The sequence below is a fragment of the Balearica regulorum genome, chromosome 9 (assembly GCF_011004875.1).
Source record: "Balearica regulorum gibbericeps isolate bBalReg1 chromosome 9, bBalReg1.pri, whole genome shotgun sequence".
NCBI classification, from domain to species: domain Eukaryota; kingdom Metazoa; phylum Chordata; class Aves; order Gruiformes; family Gruidae; genus Balearica; species Balearica regulorum.
Genome location: NC_046192.1, coordinates 6286540 through 6308564, shown reverse-complemented (window position 1 = coordinate 6308564; position 22025 = coordinate 6286540). Strand labels below are relative to the sequence as shown.

The 22025-nt window shown below is 37.8% G+C and overlaps 1 protein-coding gene across 1 annotated transcript in view; it reads left to right on the top strand.

Moving 5' to 3' along the window:
• PIK3CB (phosphatidylinositol-4,5-bisphosphate 3-kinase catalytic subunit beta) overlaps positions 1 to 18811 on the top strand; it is an 80138-nt gene extending 61327 nt beyond the window's left edge. The window contains 13 exon segments of the mRNA XM_075761824.1: positions 1990 to 2133; positions 3112 to 3211; positions 5623 to 5701; positions 5704 to 5804; positions 6440 to 6511; positions 6513 to 6549; positions 6868 to 6946; positions 13089 to 13256; positions 13739 to 13858; positions 14588 to 14603; positions 14943 to 15088; positions 16661 to 16793; positions 17286 to 18811. Of these exon segments, the coding sequence (XP_075617939.1) occupies positions 1990 to 2133; positions 3112 to 3211; positions 5623 to 5701; positions 5704 to 5804; positions 6440 to 6511; positions 6513 to 6549; positions 6868 to 6946; positions 13089 to 13256; positions 13739 to 13858; positions 14588 to 14603; positions 14943 to 15088; positions 16661 to 16793; positions 17286 to 17423 (1333 nt within the window). The 3' untranslated portion in view covers positions 17424 to 18811.
• The last annotated feature ends 3214 nt before the right edge of the window (positions 18812 to 22025 follow it).

Here is a 22025-nt window from a genome sequence, read left to right as displayed (position 1 = left end):
CCTGCTATGAATAGATGGCCGAATAGGAGCAGTCTGATTTCTAGATAAGCACATTGGCAGCCAAATACAACCTTCTTATTCTGACATCTTGGATTCAGTGATTATTATTGTCCATGCTGCTAAGAGAGCAGCAGTGTACCTTTGTCCCGGAGAGGGTAGTGAGTTCACCCCTTTCTTGGACAGAGGGAGAGCAAGATCGTGTGAGAACTTTTTAGTAACAAAGGGACAAAATATTAGAATAGTTGAATACTAGAAAAACTGCCATCCAGCCACCTCACACTGTGTCAGGCATTGGCTGTATCATTTCACAGAAATTTAAACTGTAGCATACAATAAAAAAACCCAGAGAATTACCGATTTGTTTGTTCTTCACAGTAGCCTTTGCTATCTGCAGTTCTTCCATTATCGCATATAATTTTTGCTCTTCACTGTAACCTAGGGCAAGATTTGTATAACGTTATCGTTTGCAACATTACTGCATGTTTCCTGTCCTTGAATTCTAAATTCTCTGTGGTGACTAGTTTAATGATTAATTTTTTTTAATGGTCAAGGCTAGACTTTTGGGGTAAAAAAAAAAAAATATTTTGACTTCTTTCAAATGCAAACAAGCAATTTAGCTGCTGGGCTATCCTAATAATATTGAATTATTACATCTGAAATAATTTCCAGAATTCTTAGTTCTGGCTCTGAAGCAAAGTTGTGTTCAGTTGGGTGTCAGAAACCAATTTTCAACTGCTTTAAAAAGCCTGATGAAGGCAGCTGGTAAAAACCAGCTGCCTTCATCACCTAAAGGTGATCTTATTAGCTGAAATAATAAAAAAAAAAAAGGGTGAAAATAAGTACAACACGGCGTAATTGAAAGTTTTTACCAAGTTACTGAAGTTCTTCAGAGTAGAGATGGAGAGTACAAAAGAATTCAGTATTTTCATCTCTGAAGTCTTCAAGTGACGAACAGAAGAATTTCTATCTTTTCCTTCCATCTTAGCAGAGAATTTGGATTCTGCAGGCCTTTTATAAGAGAAAAGCTACTCGAAAGTAAAAAGTCAAGGAATGTTTACATTTGTTCTAGAGAAACAATTTCCAAGTGTGAGAGGGGTTTTGGGGAGGGGAGGGAAATACAGAATTTTATAGGAATTTATCGGAATTATTTTTATTATATAAGAATATTACTTGAAGTAGTTAATTAGTATAGAGGCTTTTCAAAGGCATGTTTATGGACTGTGGCTAAATACCTAAATTTGCACTTCTGATGTAGGAATAATTTGGACACTGATTTCTCAAAGATGATGTACTTATCCTTTAAAAACCTTCACGTTGTTGGTATGATTTAAAAAAAAAAACAAACCCATAACAACGCACAAACTAAAAACCCAAACAAAACATTTTGGCTAAACGGATCACTTTGTTGGTGTATCTTAATGAACACCTATTCACTGACAGGTAGTGACTTTTTTAAAGACAGGTTAATTGAATTGCTTTCAGTGGAAAGAATACTCTTCTCTCCTTTCTTTGTAAGCTGTGAGTGACTTTGGTATATGCAGGTATTCTCAGTCCTTGTCCGTGCCTGCTGCAGCTAACTGCTAGGTCACAGTGGTCCCTTATGTGGTTCTAAAGGTCCAGCTCCTCAGTCAGAGGTTGAGTGGTCAAAAGGAGCCGATGGCCAGTCTGAAGTAATTTGAAATAATTCATTTTCCAGTAACTTAACCTAACACTCAGGCTGAGATCTTAATTTTGTAAAGCCCATGACAGAATACCAGGTTTTTACTTACAGGTTTGAGGGCCTTGAGATTCTGTTCGAGGTATAGCTTACTGACAATCAATCTGGCATTGCACTGAGTTGTGTATTATCGTCCTTCTCCATGTGACTGAAAAATTGGGGGACACTCTTGCTATTGAAACAAATCTGTCATGGTTGGATTTGTCATATGCATCTGAATTTCGCTAATGCGGTTACTCTGTTACTAACTGCTTTTATGTACCCCATTCTAGTGATGAAGAGCTCTCTCAGTATCTTCTTCAACTTGTACAAGTCCTGAAATATGAACCTTTTCTTGATTGCGCGCTCTCCAGATTTCTACTAGAGAGAGCACTCGGTAATAGGAGAATAGGACAGATGCTGTTTTGGCATCTAAGGTACGAGTTTTTCCCCTACATCTCTCTGAAACTATTGAGCCTGATTGAACTTTCAAATATGATTTATTGAGGATTTTTCTAAACGAGCTGTTATCGTAGTCCCCTACAAGTCCTCTTTGTGTTTCTTTACCTTTGGTATTTATAGATCAGTGCGAGCCTGTAAGTAAAAATATATTGCAGTGGTTTGCAATCTACTCTTTACAGAAGTATTCCAAACTGCATTCAGCTCTGTCTGATAAGTTAGGTTTGTACATAACCTTAGTGTTTGTTTTGGCTGTGCATGCAGTAAAGGTACAATATTTATACCACACGGTTGGGAAAAATTTATGTTACTTTTGAGACTCTTAACAGCAAATAAAAGCAGTTTTATGTGTCGTTGCACTTTTGATGACCAGTTCTGTGAATGGCAGATACCTTGCAGAATGGACTACGGGTTGATTCTGTTCTTCAAAGTACAATTGATTTTTAGTATTTCTAAATAAAAAGAGCAAGTACTACATGAAAATGTTCTGGACAATAATTGGCTCTGGTATAAGGTTCTGTGGTTTGTTCCCCCTCAGGCAAATTTTGGCTTTTCCCTTAAAAGACTTGCGAACACATGGTTTAACATCAGCCCTGATTCTCAGTATCATCTGCTATGGCTTGCTAGTAACTACTTTCTTGAATAAAAGGGGTTCCTGAAAACAAGTATCCAATCACTACCGCTTAACATTACTGCCTCCAGAACAGTCCTAGACCTTGAAACAAGTGGCATGCATTGAAACCAGCCAGGCTTTATAGTGTTCAGCACATAAGTGTTTTCTTATTTCTTAAGAAATCTGGCTTTTTGTTTTATCTACACAACCATAAAGTTTTTGGGGGGTGGATTTGTTGGGGGTTTTTTTTTGGTGGGGTTTTTTTATTATTTTTTATTTTAATGGCTTGAAGAATGCTAATCTGCAAATGCTATGGTCTGATGAGAAGCTTTTCCTCTTACAGGTCAGAGGTTCACATACCTGCTGTTTCAGTACAGTTTGGTTTGATACTTGAAGCCTACTGCCGAGGAAGTGTTGCTCATATGAAAGTGCTTGCTAAACAGGTATAGACTTCTCCTTTAAATCTTGACTTATCCCAGCTTGTAATGCAAATACTGATTCTGTTGCTCCTATGGGGTATATTGGTTACCTTGACAAAGTCCATCTGTTGGGGAGCAGGGAGAGAAGGAAGCATGGGTGAGACAGAGAAATGAAAGGACTAAATAGATGGATGATGGAGCCGCCCTCTTGGCACAAAGCCACCAGCGCTGTGGGGCCTCAGAGGTTGGGAGCTGGTTTTATAGTGTTCGGAGATGTGCAAGATGCTTTCAGCAGTATGCATGTGTTCTGGATAGAATAGTAACTGTCTGGATTATTAATTGAAGAAGGGTTTCGGTGCACTTGAAACTTGTGACCTTTTTTCCCCAGTAAGGGTAATTTGTTCAATAGAAACTATTACCTTTCTGTCTAAACTTTATCTAGATGACTCCTAGACTACTTATTGCAGCTTTGGCTTTTGTTAAAAGGTGATGCAAAAACCCCTGAAGTTGTAGTATAATGTAGTACTCCCTGGAAATAAAGATGTTGAAGTAAACCAAATACTCATTTTAGTGTTAATATAGATGTGCCATTTACAAAAAAAAGATGGGGAAAGAAGAAAAAACCCTAATAAGTGTATCAGCAGGTCATTAATAGAGACACTCAAAAAATCATGTTTGAAGGCTCTAACACAGTTTTAGCAAGTTAATTTAGATAGGGACCATAAAAATCCTTGAAAAATGATTTTTCTCTGGAATTAATGTATTTGCTATATCAGGCCACAAAAACTAACTCAGTAGATACTTGTCTGACTGAGTGTTATTACTAACAGTTTTGATACTGTCTACATTGAAACTGTGCTTTGAGAGGCATATGGAACAGGAATGTGCTGTTGTGCTCTTTATTACTGCAGTTCACCAGACATTGACGAGACCATCTCTTACACATGTGTGCTTGTTAGTATTGTCAAAATCATGAAAAGATTAGGTGATGAAATGCTTTAAGCGATAGAGCTAAGGTCAGTAAAGTTTTTGTGCACTTCACAGGAAACAAATGTCAGTACAATCAAAGAAGGGGCAAAAAAATTCCCAACTGTGCAAACACGGAAGAAATTCAAAGTAGAAATACTTCAAAAAGTTCCTGTTTGTACAATGCAGGTTCCATTTTGTTCCCTTGTCGCTGATGTTTGTACAGCTCCTATAATAGTGGAAAGGCCGAGCGCATTTGGTTTTGACAGATGGCTGACCTAGCAGGTCTCCATTGCCTCAGTTTTAGAATCAAACTGCATACAATTTCCACAGCATCCTGCCTGAGAGGGTTCAGTCTTTCTGTAGAAGTGGTAAGTTTTGACTCAGCACCTTGTAAGTTAGGACTGAAGCTTCCTTGTATAGAATGAACTTTAGTAATTCTTAAATTGATCCAGTTTGCTAGAGAATGCGTGTTTTACTGTGCTTGTTAACTGTGGCGAGTGCAAATACAGCTGGTTGTTATAACAGCTATTTTATATTTGGCTAACAAGTTACTTAGATGTAGATGCAATATAGAAATTATATTTGTTGTATGTGCTATCTAGGTTTGCTACAGAAGGACTTTGCTCTGTTAGTGTTACATACATTTACATCACTAGGTTACATGTTTTCTTAGGAATTAAGTACCAGTAGAAGACTTTCCAAAACAGAAGAAGGCGGGGGGGGGGGAAGGGTTAAACCCACCTGTACTAATTGCAAATAATTGCCTTGCCTTTTAACACATTTCCAAGGTAACAATACTGCTTAGATAAGATGATATGATTTGGAGCATTTACCTTATGCCTAACTTCAGCAGGATTTTAATGAACAAACTTTTAAGACTTTACTCTGTAGAAGTTGAGTATGTGTAGTTAAGTCTGTGAAAACTGTCCGCAAGTAGTCATATGGCCATACCCTATTGTGTGCAGCTAACTGAATATGTACAGTGAAGTATCTACATCCATAGGTCATCTCCAGTAATGTTTTGGTTTTGTTAGAGGTATGACGCACTCAATATTTCTGTTGACTTCAGTATGGATACAGGCATCTATGTTGAATTTGTGGACAAAAATTGTATTTTGAAGAATTTGTGTAAATGTATCATACATTAAAATACCTTGTTCATTTTTTTTTTTTTTTTTTTATTTTAAAGCATGACTTATTAAAGTGACTCGGAGCTTAGGAGGTTTTATCCCATCAGTGTCTTTGTCCCAGAAATCCCATTTTCTTAAGTAACATGAGTGACTTAGAAAAGGCTGTTCTCATATTTTTTCAGGGATGCCACCTTAGTTGTCATCTATTATTTCCATATTTAAAAAGCTGTAGAGTTATTTAATACTCTAGTTCACTGTTTTGTTTTGAAATGGGATTTTGCATTGTATTATGTGTAAAATCAGAGCAATAACTTTTAAAGATAAAATCTCTTTCAGGTGGAAGCCCTTAATAAAATGAAGACTTTAAATAGTCTAATTAAGCTGAATGCCATGAAGCAAAGCAAAGCAAAAGGAAAGATGCAATGCATACATGTTTGAAACAAAATGCTTACAGGGAAGCACTTTCTGACCTCCAGTCTCCTCTGAATCCTCTGTTTATACTTTCAGAACTACAGTAAGTTAAGAATTAGTGAGTAAAATTTCAGTGTAGCTTTTGCACCGGAAACAGTAAAGCAGACAACACATATATGCTTTAACTTCCTTTGGCTGTATCATTCAGCCGATATGCTGTCATAGGGAACTTTTCTGTTGGGGATCTTCCTGTGGTAAGGTGTCAGTTAAGTTAGATTTTTGTGATCCACCATGAAACTTGATATTCTCTTAGTCAATGTATTACCGTAGCTAAATATGTAATCCTAAGAGTGAATTAGACTACATTTCCCTGGATTCTGCTTATAACAATAAGCACAAAAGCCATTAAAACTTTTTTAAACAGCACTTAAATACAAAGTCTAAAAATTGGTGGGAAAGGGTATCAAGACAACTATTTTCTCTGAAAATATGGGTGCTTAATGTAAGCATCAGATATGTGTATGCCAAGTCACCGGTATCCAGTACATTCCATCTCCAACAGCTATGTTCATAACTTGGTAAGTGCTCATGGTTGTAGTAGCAGAATGAAGCAGAGATAACATTTAAGTACTTCCAAACTGGAAGGTCTACATGTTCTGTCGTGTTTTTGAACAACATTTAGACTTTTTCAGTTGAATTATTTCTTATTTGACTAAAACTTTTTTGTTGTATTTTCTTCTAGTGTGAGAAGTGTAGATATATGGATTCTAAAATGAAGCCTCTATGGATAGTATACAACAATAAAATGTTTGGAGGGAGATCTTGTAGGGATCATCTTTAAAAATGGTGATGTAAGCAATGCTAAAACTTAAATTTCTTCCTTTTCCTTCTTCTTTCCCACACTTGCGCTTAAGCTATGTTGCTCTGTATTGCCATAATGCTAAACATGGTTTACTCTACATCGGTAAACAAATGAAGCATCTTCTTCTGACTGGGTTTCAAAAGTATAGCCATTATCAGTCATAATGATATAATTACAGTTAATCCCACTTTAACCTTTAGGCTTGATGAGTATTTTTGGATACTTTTTTCTGAAGGCCTTATAAAGGTTAGAAAGTTTGTCTACAACACACTGAGAAATGAAATAGCAGTTTCAACCTTCCGTTACAGATCTCCGACAGGACATGTTGACGCTTCAGATTTTGCGTTTGATGGACATACTTTGGAAAGAAGCTGGTCTGGATCTCCGGTAGGGATCTCTTCAAGGCTAGTTTATTTGGATGAGAAGAGTCACCTTTAGCACTAAAGCTTTCCTATTACCTAAATACCTTCCCCACTGGCCCCTTTCAGACTTCTATACTGGTTGCCAGAGGGTTCAATTGTCATAGCCAAGGTGAACAGGCTATACAAAGCAGTTATCTTATCTAATTAGATGCTTCTCTTTGCAGTTCATTCCCTAGATGGCCCACATTACAAAGGACTTTAACGATGCAAAGAAATAATGCAAGAAGTGAAGTGAACTTCGGGAGTTTTGTTATTATCAAGCAGAATATTTTTCCAGTGCACCCATATCTCTTGCCATTTGTTGTCGTGCTGATTGTTAATTCCACTATTCTCTTGTATAGTTTACTGTTTTCATCCTTTGAAAATCATCTAGATAAAAACCATTGTATGAGGTGAGGAAATATTTCTTGAGGTCCAGCAGGTTTTTGTGTCTTTTTGTTTGTTTGTTTATTGTCTGTGACCTTTCCAAAAGGAGGTGGTTTTGTTAGTTCCTCATGTAACAAACTTGCCTAGTAATGGTCACAGATTTTCCAGGCATATGCAAAAATGGGGACTTAGTGATGATGGGAATTGCAGCCTCTTAAGTTTTAATACACACATGCAAGTGAGGTACAAATATAGAACACAGGTCTGCTGGCTGAGGATTGGCATCTGGAACACACCATCAAGAGTTCTCTAATGGGTTAGAACTAATAGGCAAAACACTCTCTAGAAATTAGTCAGCTTGAAGTGCTGGTAGTTTGGGGGCAGGGGAGTAAGGTGCTTTGAGATTCTTTCTATAGAATTTCACTGTCTGGTTGAGAATTACCAGAATTGTGGAATGCACAAATATATATTCTGAAGTCCCATTTTGCATTCTTTTCTTGATAAAACATTATTTGGATGTCAGAAAACATTTTTCACACCAGAAATATCTTTGTGTCCTTCCAATGTCTCTTGCAAAGTAGCTTTCTTACCTTCATATGTTTGCCTCAGGTAAGCATGACTTCTTTGTAGGAAAGAGAATTTCAAAGAGAAACACTATCAGGCGTTTTGTTCGATGTTATCATATAACCATGTAGTACATGGGGAACTTTCCAGCCAAATCTATGCACCAATTTTAGCTAATAAAATTCTCAAATTCCAATTTCTTTTTAGAAAAATAGTTCTAAAGAAGATACTGGGAGTCACATTGTTATATACCATTTGGAGGCCATAAATTCAATTTTGTATGCCTGTGAAAGAGCTGTAATCCTTTGTGTTTAATTTTTAAGTGTTGTTTATAAGGCTAGAAGTACTTATTTAAACATTACTTGAAATACTTCATTTAGATTCTTTGAGCTCATTTCAGATTTTTTTTGTGGTTCAAGCATAATAGTGTGATCTTCATAAGGCGTATAACATCAGCACATGCAGATAAGTAAAATTATAAACTTGTGACTTGTGCGACTTATGGAAAGATTCCTTTGAGTGAAGTATGAGATAAGGTAGGAATGTGAATAATAAATTGTTTCTGGAAGTGTATGTTTGCAGTGAGGTTGCTGAGTGTGTGTTAAGTTGAACACTGATTGAGGAAACTATAGATAATTTATGTCATAAATAGATGGTAGGGAGACTGATCCAGCATTTAGGGGCAAGGACAATTGCTGGCAGCTGTGGAATCCCAGATGAGGCATTCTTTGGTTGCTGCCTTTCCAGAAGCTTAGTTTGTGGTTCCAGCCTGGGCCACACACCGTGCCTAGCAAACAGGAATAGTGATTAGGAGTCATCAAAAATGCTTTTCCTGACTAAGGCATTTTTTTAAACTCAACAAAGGAAAACCAAAAGTGGCTCTGATGTCCAAGATTTTTTTTCTTAAAACTCTGAGAAGAAAAAAAAAGTAGAAAGGGGAAGTTCCTAGTGAGAATTGAAGTTCTATAATTGGCCTCTTCCATTTATTTACTTAACTGGGAGCATCTTCCTTCCATTCATCCCCTCATAGTTTATGATTATAAAATAAAATTTCTGGGATTCAGGCAGGGTTGTAATTCTGTGTCTATCAAAGAGATTAACCAGGCAATTGCCAAGGGAAGGCTCTGAAATGGCCTTTAATTGAAAACAGAATTGGACAAACACCAGCACTCCGAATGCCTGGAGCATGAGGATGCAGCTAAGAGGGTAGGACTTTGTGATCTCCATGTTTGCAGTCTACATGCCTCTCAAGAAGAGGGCTAGCTCCAAAATCTATGAATTTAACGGCTAGTGGTAATGAGTTCTGTTGCCTTGTTGGTGAGGCAGGACTTGCTGGCTTGCTTCTTTTGCTTGGGTAAGAAGCATGGTGTCAAGTGAAAAAGTAGTGTCAAATAGATCTGCTTTCCTGAAAAATACAACTTCATACATCCATACCAATGAGTGCAGTCTTTCTTCTTGCCCTCTATATCACTCTTTGGAGGCTTTAGTTTCCTGAAGCTATTGCTTCCCTTTTTCCTTTTATGGATGCATAATGGATTTTGCGCTTTTCAACTTTTTTCCACTACAGAAAGCCTGATAGGTCCATTCAAGTAAAAGCAGGGCTTCTCACTTGTTTCACCAGTCTGAGAGCAGAAGCACTTGCTGTTTGTCTCTCCCAATCAATAATATCTTGCCACCCGCGAATTGTACAGCTTCTATGAAGCACGGATCAAAGGCAACCAATATGGCTGCCATCGAAGAGTTTTCGGATAGAATCAGTTTCCTTATAATTGCACTGCAATCTGCAGTCAGTTATTAGTAGTAATTTAAAAATGAAATCTTAGCTCAGTCTGTATCTAAAGCAAGCACGATATTCCCAGTGGGATTCTGAGCTCTGGAGAGGAACACCAAATATATATTGGTCTTGAGAATTCCAAAGTTGAAGAAGGAGAAAGGTTGATTGGTTTGTTTGTAGCTGTCAACTAAATTTGTCTCATGGGTAAACTGGCCTCTCAAACACACGGTGTGTTCTGTTGTCGAGGCTCCTGTGTGTGCATGCTGACTAAATACCAGAACAAGACCAGGGTTTGTGTCAGAAAAGGAAGTATGTGTATGCATGAGGACACAACAGTGTGCTCCAGTAGGTCCTTCATCCGAGGCTATCCCTGGATGGACTGTGGAGTGCACAACTGAATAGAAATTCAAATGTAAATTGCATCTGCTTCTCAGTACAGACCTAACCATTGTACAGCAAAGACCATCACCCCAGACGGACACTGCTCTGTCACTTAGAAAAGTCTGCCTCAAAGTCATTTTACCTTAGACATCTGTCAGTCAAGTCCCAGAGAGAAATTAGAAAACCCAAAAAGCATATTCTTTAATTAATCCCCATCCTTAAAAAAACCCCTACCTAGTCATTTCTAAGACAAACTATTACCCGAAAAATGAGCAGGAAATAGTTAGCCTAAGAGATCAGTAAGTGTGTGCAGCTAAACTTCCTCAGTTCTTCTGTAGTTTATCTCTAATAGTTTCTTGTATTTTGTAAGTATGGGCAATTATGGAACCCACTCAGCTAAATGGTATTTATATTGACATTGCATCTGCAGAGTGACCAAAAATGAGACTTTCAGAGGTTCAACCCCTCTGAAAGTTACAACTATACAAGTTATTTTGCTTTAAAATATTCTACATCTGAAGTCATGTATGGGCATACTCATAGTAGATGACATAACTTTCTATATTTTTCTGAGGAATGTATAAATATTAAAAATATATGTCATAGCAGAGGAGCGTTACATGTCTTCCCAAACATACTGTGGGGTTTGCAGTGTTGCACCTCTTAGAAGGGGTAATCCTTGCATCAGAAAGCATTTCCGCTGTTTTACCTATAATTACAGCATTGAAATTGTGTTAAAAGGGAGATTAGTAAAGTAACAGAGCAACAGAAAATCCAAAGTTTGAGGAGGTTGATCTATGTTGAGTGACCTTTGCTGTGGTAAATTGCCATAAAAGTATTTAGTACTTACTTTTTGGACAGATAGAGGGAGTTCTCCCAAACTACTTTTTCATTTCACTGCCTATTTATAGTGAGTTTTCATTTCACCTCCCTTAATGTGTGTGAAGTCTGATGTTACACGGCTGTGTATGAATCAAGTCAGGGTTCACAAACACATTGAAAAATATATTTGTTACAAGTCTAAAGGATGTCATTATTTTTTAAACCATTGCACCTGAAATTACAGAGAATATGTTGATAAATTACCAGAACTTGGCACATTTTTGGAAACATACTGCTTTGGAGAATTAAACTCTTGCAATAAACAACAGTATTAATGGATTGAAGAAGAAAATTTTCTGTCCTGTCCAGGATTGCTGTATTGATCTGTCTGTGGTCTCTACTGGCATTAAAAAGTAGGGAGCGTATCCTGCTGGCAGATGTTGAAGTCAGAAAGACCAGGATGAGATGGAAAGGGCCCAGAGGATTTGTCCCCAACTTGACTCCTGTCAAACTGTCTCTCTGACAAGAATGTTTTTTCCTCCAGTTGTAAGCACACAGTCCTCAAGGGGCTGAAGGCTTTCATCACTGCTTGCTTTTGAAGGGGAAGTTGTTGGACCTGTGCCCAGTTAAGCTGCAAGTAGGGTGGGTTGAAATGCCATGGAAGAAGGCCAGCGTGCACTTTAACCTGGCAATATTTGGCTTACATTTGTCCTGTCGTGATAAGGATGGGCAGTGCTTCCTTGTATCTTGAATGCTGGTGTTCAGTAGTTACAGATACCTTCTGTTCGTTGTGAGAACCCTCTGGGCTAGAGTTGGGGTTTTTAATTGGGAAATAGAATAGAATCAGGAAGAAGGTTCCAAATCTGCACTTCTTTTTTTGATTTGAACTTGGGTGTTCTCTAAATACCCCGTTGAATCTGATTTTCAGTTGTTGCCAGTAAAGAAGAATTCCCAAGTATATAGTTATTAGCACTTGCGCTGCTTCAGTTATGTGTTATCACTGAGGTAGAGAAACTGTTCAGTTATCTAATAGCTGTTATGCCAAAAAGTTCCAATTAATTTCATCTGAAATCTTATGTATTTTTCTTCTACTGCTTGGGATAATAGGCTGTGTCAGTTAAGAGATGTGGTTCCGCTTTGTAGCAATCAAACTTAATATCTGTTTTATATAAAAATACCGATGACAACTCCATAAACAGTTCTTTTTCTTTCTGTATATACACACATACGCACACAAACACACAAATTTTAATATGTCCTGCACTTTTTTTATACAGCTTTGTAAGTAAGTGAGTGCTAGCCTATAGCTTGTGTACTGCAGTTAGATTTGCATGGGCATTCATTCTTTTATACATGGATCCATGACCAGAATTGAGAGAATATTCTTGACCCACAATGCCTAGCACGAGAGTAGACATCTTGATTTGGGACACAACACCTTCACAGAGTTTGCTTTAAGTTTCCATTGCCTACATTAAGCTCCCATCTAAGTTGCTATTCCGTTTAGCATTTTAAGCATCTGGAGTGAAGAAACGTTTTGGAAAAATACACTTATCTATTTAGATGGATCTCTCCTTGATTCATATCTTCATCTGTGTCTATTTTAATGCAATGATAATTGCTATAGATATTTTTACTAGGCATAGTATATGAATGCACGGGAATATTCTTGCTTATCAGGTGGGTTAAAAGATGTATTCCTGTTTTTCATTATGTATCTGTGCTTAAAATTAGTATGAGTTGGAAAATATTATTTTATGTTTATATTTAAAAGGATTTCTAGCATTTTAAATTGAAATAGGAAGAGTGGGGGAAAAGGATAAGACAATCTTTTCCATTTACACAAATAATTTAGTCTAGAATGAACAGGAGTGTAACTTACTGTCTGTTTAGCCAGTAAATTAACAAATGAAACTAAAGGGCTCCCTCTATGGTTTCTCCTATAAAATTACAAGTAATTGTGTTCCCTAGTAAAAGGGAAAAATTAGAGTTCCTTATAATTTCTTTTTTTACATATCTGTATGTAATAGGAAAAACGAATGTTTTAAATGTATTGCTGGTATTTTCACTTTGCAAGCAATATCTGTATGTTAACTTTTGAGAGTTTAATGTTGAAGTTAGCATGAGTATCCAGAATATTGATAGACTAAAGAAACTTTCTTACTATTTTTGTTTTTAACACCAGTCTGTTTTGTTTCAGGATATTGCCGTATGGCTGTTTAGCAACTGGAGATCACTCTGGTCTTATTGAGGCTGTTTCTAGTTCAGAAACCATTGCTGACATTCAGTTAAATAGTAGCAATGTCGCTGCTGCTGCTGCCTTCAACAAAGATGCTCTCTTAAACTGGCTGAAAGAATACAATTTAGGGTAATTTCTACAGTTATTTTTCTCATCTATAGCCTAAGCTACAAAATTCCTGTAAGTTTTTGTTTCAATATAGAGGAATGTGTGGCTCTTCTGGCAGGTTTGTTACTACTCATTTTTCTAGTATGTCCAATTCTGACTCTCATTCATGGTGCCCTTGGAATTCAAGCAACGATCCAGATGAAATTTTGGCATTTGCTGCATTTTGACTGCATGTTATAGATTAAATTATGCTAGTTTTGGCAAAACAAACAAACCCAAGAAAAATATGGGGGTCCTAAGTCTTGATGTTGTTGCATTTCATAATATTTGCATTTCTTCTATTCTCCATAGCTACCTCTTACAGTATTTTCTCTCAAATAAGTCTAGATTTACAGCATGCTAATGGGCTTCTGGTTTAAACAAGCAAAAATCCTGTTTGAGATTAGGGCATGACATGAGTTACCAGTAGTATGCACTAATACTGTTTGTCTTTGTGGCTATAGAGATGACTTGGACCGAGCCATTGAAGAATTTACTCTGTCTTGTGCTGGCTACTGTGTAGCTACTTACGTATTGGGAATCGGTGACAGACACAGCGATAATATCATGGTCAGAAAAAAATGGTCAGGTAAAAATCTCTTTGGTAGGCAGAATAACTGCAGTATCTCTGTTGTGCAAGAATTATCTTGAGAACTTTTAATTTCTTTAGCGTCTCAGTAAAATTAAATCCACATGTTGTTAGAACTGATGTCTTTGTTTACTGAGAATTAAAGAGAGCTTTGAAGAAAGGAAACGAAAGACTAGTGGAAGGACCAACCACTGCCTGTTGAGTAAGCAATTCTGTATCAAGTGAGGCTGTTCTATAGAACTTTTTCAGAAGGTCCAAAAGGCCTGTTAATAGTTCAGATTCATTGAATAAAAGTAGTATTGGTGTATCTTGCAAAAGACCATCCTTAAAAATACATGAATTGCAGTTTTGAGCAGTGTAGTTTTCCTGAAGTTAGTCTCTACAGCCCACCTCTGCAGAAATTTTCAGTATGGAACTCAGTACCAGCACAATGCTGTGACTATAAGTCTCAAAACCTAGAACCTATGTAAACTCTTAGAAATATATTTTCCTGTTTCTTACTTTCTACTGTAATTTGTCTGATTTTATTTAAATTATTCTGCCTATAAAACTGGCAAGGGTTATAACAGTAAGTTTTATAGATATATGCGGTATTCTTTTAAGGTTTTTTTATGTACTAGAAGAAAGCTGAAATACCCTTATCTTTCATTCTAAAATGGGAGAACTGTCACAGATTCCTTGAGATTAACCTAAGTTCTACTAGCTTTGCTCCTGACTTATGTAGGAAGCCCTTGGATACGGTGATGTTGAGCCTCCTGGGCTCATCACTGGGCTCATTTTTCTGTGTGATATTACCAACAAGATGTGTGTTGGCAGACATCTGAAGCTTAAACCCGAGATAATCTTTTGCACACTGCTTTGTAGCAGTGGTCGCACATAAGAGTGTGGATGTTATCACATCACTGACTTTAAACAAATCTTATAACATTTTAAAACTAAATACTCCCAAAGGGTTGAAACCACGATCTGTGGAGAGTAGCATTATGAATTAGCTGTTCTTGATACCAGCATCCTGTAGAAATATTAGAAAAGTGAAATATTTCACTGGAGCAATTAATTTTCACTTCTGTTTTTTTTAGCTCTTTCATATAGATTTTGGGCATATTCTTGGAAACTTCAAGTCCAAGTTTGGAATTAAAAGGGAACGGGTACCTTTCATACTCACCTATGATTTCATTCATGTTATTCAACAAGGAAAAACAGGGAACACTGAAAAATTTGGTCGGTGAGTAGTATTTTGATCTCTTTCTTTTGTAACTGAGATGATCTCTGGTGATAATTTCTAGCACACCAGAAACCTATCTGGGTTTGGTTTCCTCATTTGTACTTGTGTGGAAGTGTGCTAACATGCATTTACAATACTCTCTGCTTCTCTACCTGAGCTAGAATATGTATACAAATTACTTCATACATCAGAAACTGCAGCTCTGCAGTGGAGAGATACAGTTTCTTTTATCTCCTCCAGCAGGAGATGGGAGGTTCTTCTGGGCTCATCTTTTGTTCCCTTCACTGGGCACTAGGGAGGGATTCCACAGACTATTGTTGAAGCAAGGTGAAGCACTGGACTTAGAAACAGGCTCCCTTCTGCCCCTTCTGTCCATCAATGTGCATGCAGTGTGCTAATAAATCCTGGCCTTAGATGCTTAGGCATATAGAGCCATGTGCTCATCATCCAACACTTTGGATGCCCCTTCCCATTTTGGGTGAGAGAGCTACAGTAGAGCATGAAAGCAGATGACAAGGGAAAACTACCTTCTGTGGTCCTGCCTGTTGAGGTGGATTTTTCTTTTTTCCTTCTCTGTCATTCTCACCAGTTGACAGGAGGGGCATTCTGAATGTTTTGCTCTCGCTTTGCTGTCAGTTTTCACAGGAAGAATTTATTAACAGAGATAGGAAATTATGTACTTAGGTATGGCTTGATCAATCTTATGGCTACTTCTGGTAGAAAAAGCTGTACTTATATTTGTAATGGTGTGTCTAGGAAGAATGGGAAACAACTGCCAGGGACCCATGCCTCTCCTGGAGAGTAAGGAAATCAACCTGTAGCTCCATTTTTAACACCACGAAGTAAAGGCTGTTAGGTGACTGTGCTATTGCAAGAGCTGCGGGACATGGAGTACTTTAAATGACACTAGTTTCCACTTTTGCTGGAAAAATGCCTCAGAAGAGAATTTATTATTTGAAGTATAACTTGTCATCTCAGTCTGAAGAGGTTTTCCCATTTCCTGTGGAAATTTACATATCAGACACTGAGCAGTGGCACATTTGGGGACATTGAGCAAGTTCTCAAGTGCCTGCATGATGGGTCTTTACACCAGATCTGGCAGTCGGTTCAATTTTGACCATGTTTGCAGGAAGGAATTACCTTACAGCGACAGGCTGGATGGGTAAGGACTGCTGCAGAGCTTTTGTTCTTCCACTGTAGGTCCACTGTGTAGGATCATCAGGGCGTTTCACCTGACAAATTCTCAGGGAGATGGGACACTGGCATTACCTTTGGCATTTTTTACTCTTTCAGAAAAACAGTGTTGTGGTTTTTTGTTGGTTTTTTTTTTTTTAAAGCTTTTGGTCTTTTGTGCCAATGTTTTTAAGGGTTTGTTGAAGAGGCATGGGATATATTTGTGGGAACGTGTTGGAGGTTCTGTGGACATATCTGTTGTACTTTCTGTACCATGTTCCTACAATATATGTGTTAGACCAGATAACACAATTTCTGGAAATAGTTATGTATATTTGTCAACTGTGTAAGTTCTCATGTGTTGTCTTCATTGCATGTGCTTTGTGGTTAAATGTGAAGGTTTCGCCAGTATTGTGAAGAAGCATACTTGATTCTGCGAAAGCATGGAAACCTATTTATTACACTCTTTGCACTGATGTTAACTGCAGGGCTTCCAGAGCTAACCTCTGTCAAGGACATCCAGTATCTCAAGGTAAAGTAAGATTTACAGCTCAGCAGGCCTTTGCATTTTTCTAATATGTGAATTTTGATTCTAAGATGAATAGCTTTTAATTGTTTTCCATTTCTCAAGATTTCCACATAGTTCTCAAAGCTTTCTTTTTCAGCTCTGTAGAGCAAGATCTGTAGTCAGCCCTAGCGGTCAAAGGAAACTATGAACATACGTTCCTCTCAACCATTCTGTAATGAGTTCAGCATACTTGCATCTTAAATGTAGTCATTTCGGGGGTGTTTTACGTCTTGGCTCATGCACAAGCATAAACCTGTAAAGGTGAAATAATTTGCTTAATTCGTCTTTAATTTTACCTTTAAACCCAGAAAATACCACTGATATATTGTTCATTGAACAATAGGTGAAAAAGTGTCAAAACAGAAAAAAACAGAATGTTGTTTGTATTGAAAGGTGAAGGGGGCCCTAACTGCGGTTTTAAAATTCCTAACAGTACTTGTTTCCCTGTCATCTTAGGACTCTCTTGCCTTAGGGAAGAGTGAGGAAGAAGCACTAAAGCAATTTAAGCAAAAGTTTGATGAAGCACTCCGGGAAAGTTGGACTACTAAAGTGAACTGGATGGCTCACACTGTGCGAAAAGATTACAGATCCTAGAAGATTTTTGCATTTGCACTAAGCTGAATGTTACCTTGATAAGTGTTTTTAAAGGTGATCTGTAGTATGGACCAACAAAACTTATTTTAAATAAGAAAGAAAACAAAACAACAAGAAATGGGCTGAAATAATTCCTGAGTCTTTTGCACTCTGCTTCTGAATGCTTGATTCCAAGACATTCTCTACAAATAGTGAACATCCTGGATAATCAGTTCCTGCTGACTTTGCACGCTGAGAGCTACTAGGCATTTTTAAAAATTCTTTGGTACTTTATGGAGGTGTAAATATTTGTTTTCATACATTAGGGTAATGTACTCTAACATACCCAGGAGGTTTGGAGACCTCTGACAGAACTGTTCTTTGTTTAAAGTTGGGACTTGAAGAGTAATTTTTTTTTATATCCTAATATGGCTAAAAATGACCATATCGTGTATATTTTTCATATGAACTCTGCTCTACTGGCACAGATGGATTAATTCTACTGTAAATAGCAACCGCAGTATCATCGTACTACAGGGAGCTGCTTAATGTTTCATACTGCTGGCGAAAGAAGAGTAGGTGTTTGTAAGGTGGGGGGGTGGGGGGGAGACCTTTGAAAATGGTGCAGCGTCCAGATACTCATGTTGCACAACTTTGTTCCTCTGACATAGCACACGCAGAAGAAGCCCTTCAGTAAGAGGAAAGTTAGGCCAATTTCAAACACATCTGAGAATCCCTCATTGGTAACGGTCTCCTGTTCGGCCTCTGGGGCTTTATTTCCAGTGTCTATGGAGGCATGTTTATTTCAGGTTCAGCAAGAAGCTCCTTACAGCCTTACATTGAAATTCACATCTCAGATTAGTTGTGCCATGCAAACATACTGACTTATGTATGGAAAATTTTCATTAAATATACTACACGTAGTGATTTTTAGAGCATACATACCAAAAACCCCAAATGTTTGGAAAAGCAAGTGTTTATGGGAAAAGATCTTTCCATAAAACATCAATGAGAAGTCATTAATCTTTTCTTTCTGTATTTATTAAAAGCTTGCAGTAATGTTGCTTTACCAAGATATATATGTTGAAGATGGTTGCTGAAGAAACTGGATTTGTTTTAATTTATTTAGTGAGGTACCAGGCTGTTAGGTGCTTAAGCGGAGAGCAGATTTGTTACGTGCAATAGGGAAGTGCTGGTAAAAAGATGTAACATACTGTTTCTGAACATCAGCAAGATAGACTTTAACTACTGCTTGTTCTCCAAGGAACACTGGTAGCTCTCAATTCTTGTTGACATTTGAAAGAGAATGAAATGTATATATTTACTTTTTGACTAAACAGTTGTTTTGCATAGAAATGTTGTTTTACGTAGGAATTTAATTAAAGGTGATTTTACTTTGTTGAGAGTGATTTATTATTTTCTGTTGTTGTTTTGAGGTTTTGTTGTTTCTTTTAAAGGTCAAGAACCTATCTGGAGCCAGGGTAGCATTTTAGGTAGTGGTTTGATTCTGTTGTCTTCACCCTTTGGGCTAACCTGTCTGAAAAGACCTCTTCTAGAATATTGTAAAAGTAACAAGAGGTTTGTGGTCTGGTTTTGGGTTTTTGTTTTTCTTATAATATAGTAGCATTTAAAGTGTGTCAAGTCCCCCCTTAAATTTTTTTTTTTTTTTAAATTTTTAAAGCAGATGGGAGGAAGAGTAAAAAAGAAACTTCTTTGCAGTTGACAACTCTGAAAAAAGTAATTTTGTCCTCAGGTAATTCACAGCATATGAATTTGCATAAGTAACCATTGCTGGACATGTTACGTTTTTCTGTGAGACAGAGTACTCGAACATGTCTGGTATGTCATCTTGTTGAGTGAGACACAACAATTGGGTATGTGTAGTGTATATATTGTATGAATTTTTCTGGTTTTCTTCTGATTGCATGATTATTTGATGGGTTTGCTTTCTTTACCTTGTATCATTTGATTTGTGACATGGTGACAACTGCTGCTTTGACACTCCTGCTTGTCCTGTATTTGATTTCCAAGGAAAGAGCTCCCATGGGTTTGCACCTCACCAGTGGAATTGCTTCCTTTCCCTTTTATGCTTGTATTTGTTTTATTGACAGTGGTGCGTTAAGTCATTCATGTTCTAGCAAATGCCTTTGACAGTGCCTATTCATATATTTAATATAATAGTCCAATATTCCTCTTTAATTTCCTAGAGCTATTGAAATCAGATAATTAAATAGTACAGGCTCTTAATAATTAATACGTCAGGCTATGATCATAGCTTTATTCTTTAGGAATGATTCAAGCCTAAATCTTTTAAGTATGTAATCACTATTCTACTATTATTCTTTCACAATATATTGTATTAATATAATCATGTGTCTGAGCTGACTTTAAAATCTAAAACTGAAATCCTGTGCTCACATAATGCATACCAGGTTTTGGCAAGTTTTTTAAAAATAATTTTAAAAATAACTTGTCTGGCATAATGCTATTGAGAGATGAGGGAGCAGAGCTGTCTTGATGGACAGCAAGTTTTAGTAGATGCTGCCGTACAAGATGGCAATGTTGCATTGCTGTTGGGCCTCACGGTTTACGTACAGCTGTGGGGTTTTTTATAGACACATGTGCCTTATTCTGGCCTGGCTCATGAGATAAAAGCCAGACTAAGCTCAAGGTAGTGGTTTTGTGGCCTGACCACAATACCACACTGACTGCTATTTCAGTGCACAGCTGTTCTGTTTGAGGGAGCTCTGTCTGCCACTGACTGTTGGTGATATAGTCCGGGCACAAGGTTAGTAGTGACGTTTCTGTAACTGGAATATCTTTGCAAATCAGTCACGGTAAGATCATAATCATACAATCTTAAGTGATTAAATGGACATTGGAACTGCTGATTTTTCATATTTTGGCATGTCAGTTCACAAGTTTTACTGTACTGGACTGTCAGATTTAAAATTATGCTGCTGTGATGAGCTAGTCCATCTTTCAGTGTGTCACCTTGCTTTTCCTCAGGTGATTATATGGAGAAGTTTCCCCTGGGATTGTTTGATGCAGAGGGATGGGCATGAATATATATTTCTTAAATAATGGCATGGCTTATTCTTGGGAAACCTGTGAAGGATCACAGTTTAAGAATAGCAGTCAGAGAAATGTAAAAGGTTAATTCTGATTTGCCAGGCACCGTTTGGCTTTTATGAAGCAAATGAGCGGAAGCAACAATCAAGCACCATGGAAACCTGGTTTCTCAGGGAACTCAGAATGCTTGTAGTGCAAGACTGTAAGATCTGATTTTTCGCTTTAGAAGTCTACATTTGAGGAGGAAGTCTGGATACTTCCTGGGAGTGCCCAGAACTGCTAAAGTCTGGGCAGAAGTGAGGAACCTGATAGTGGTTCATTCCTATTTGTGAATCCTGCCTAAGATTTTCTCCTGCATATCTTACCTAATGGGCTTTGCCCTGTGAGCATTCTCTGGGTGTGTATTTGCAATCTGACCACATGTACAACACGGCAAAGCAGCTCATTCTAGTTTCTGAAATTGTCTCTCTAACTCCTTTGCATAAGGAGCATTGAGTGTTTGACATAGCAGAAAGGGAGCTGAGCAGTATTGCTCAGGATACTCTGGAGTGTGGGAATGTTGCATACATGGGTCTGAATTTCTCCTGTTCAAACTCTTCCATGGGAGGGTGGGGGTGGGGTGGGGGGTAGAAAACTGACAGAAGAATGGATGACAGCTCAGTTAAAGTACTCACTAGGCATAGGAAAAAAAAAAATCTGGATTCCAGTCCCCTTAGCAACCATTTATTGGAACAAAAATGGAACAGCTCCAAAAAGGGACCAGGAAGGACAGAGAGAGTCCTTTCCCCTGTGGACTACTGGGTTGGGAACTTAGGAAGAGGAGTGATGAAAGACATTCAAACTTCCCAGCCTGTGTTCTGTTTGCTTGCCTAAATAAAAGAATTCTTAATGACCATGTGAGACAAAGTCTGCTTAGCCTGTTCCCTACCAAGTAACAAGGAATTCATCCTGCATGTAGAGTTGTGTCAGTGGGCATGTAAGGAGAAGATGCATGCTGCTAGGCTTAGGGTAATCTGCTCCAGAGGGTACTTCCACCCTTCACCTGTATTTATGAATTCCATAAAGGTAAATAGTCTGGACCTTAATGCCACCTACCGCTGTGTATTGGCTCGTCACTCTGCTGCTTCCTGAGCTTTGCTGAGCAGGTCCTTCCATGCACCGTGAAGGGAATTGAGACAGACATCTCAAGGTGTGGGTTCCACTGGTATGCTGAAACTTTGAATACTGTTTTATTTTTACTATACAGATCTTAAACCCAAAGAAGGCTTAAGTACTTTGTGAGTTGCAGCTGTCACTGCTCCTGTTAAGGAGAGGTGCTGGATCATAAGTTTAGAGTTGAAAGTCTGACAAAGTTCAGAAATTCTAGAAGGGAATTTGAATGTGATCTGCAATTTTGCAGCCAGGACAGCCTTTAGAAGCTCCCTTCCCCCATCAAATTGCATACCCATGCTAGTTAATTTTAAAATAAATAAATAGTTTAATATTCCAGACCAGAAACAACACTGAAACACACGTAGGCATTAAATACCTGTAATGCATCCAGTGGTTCTG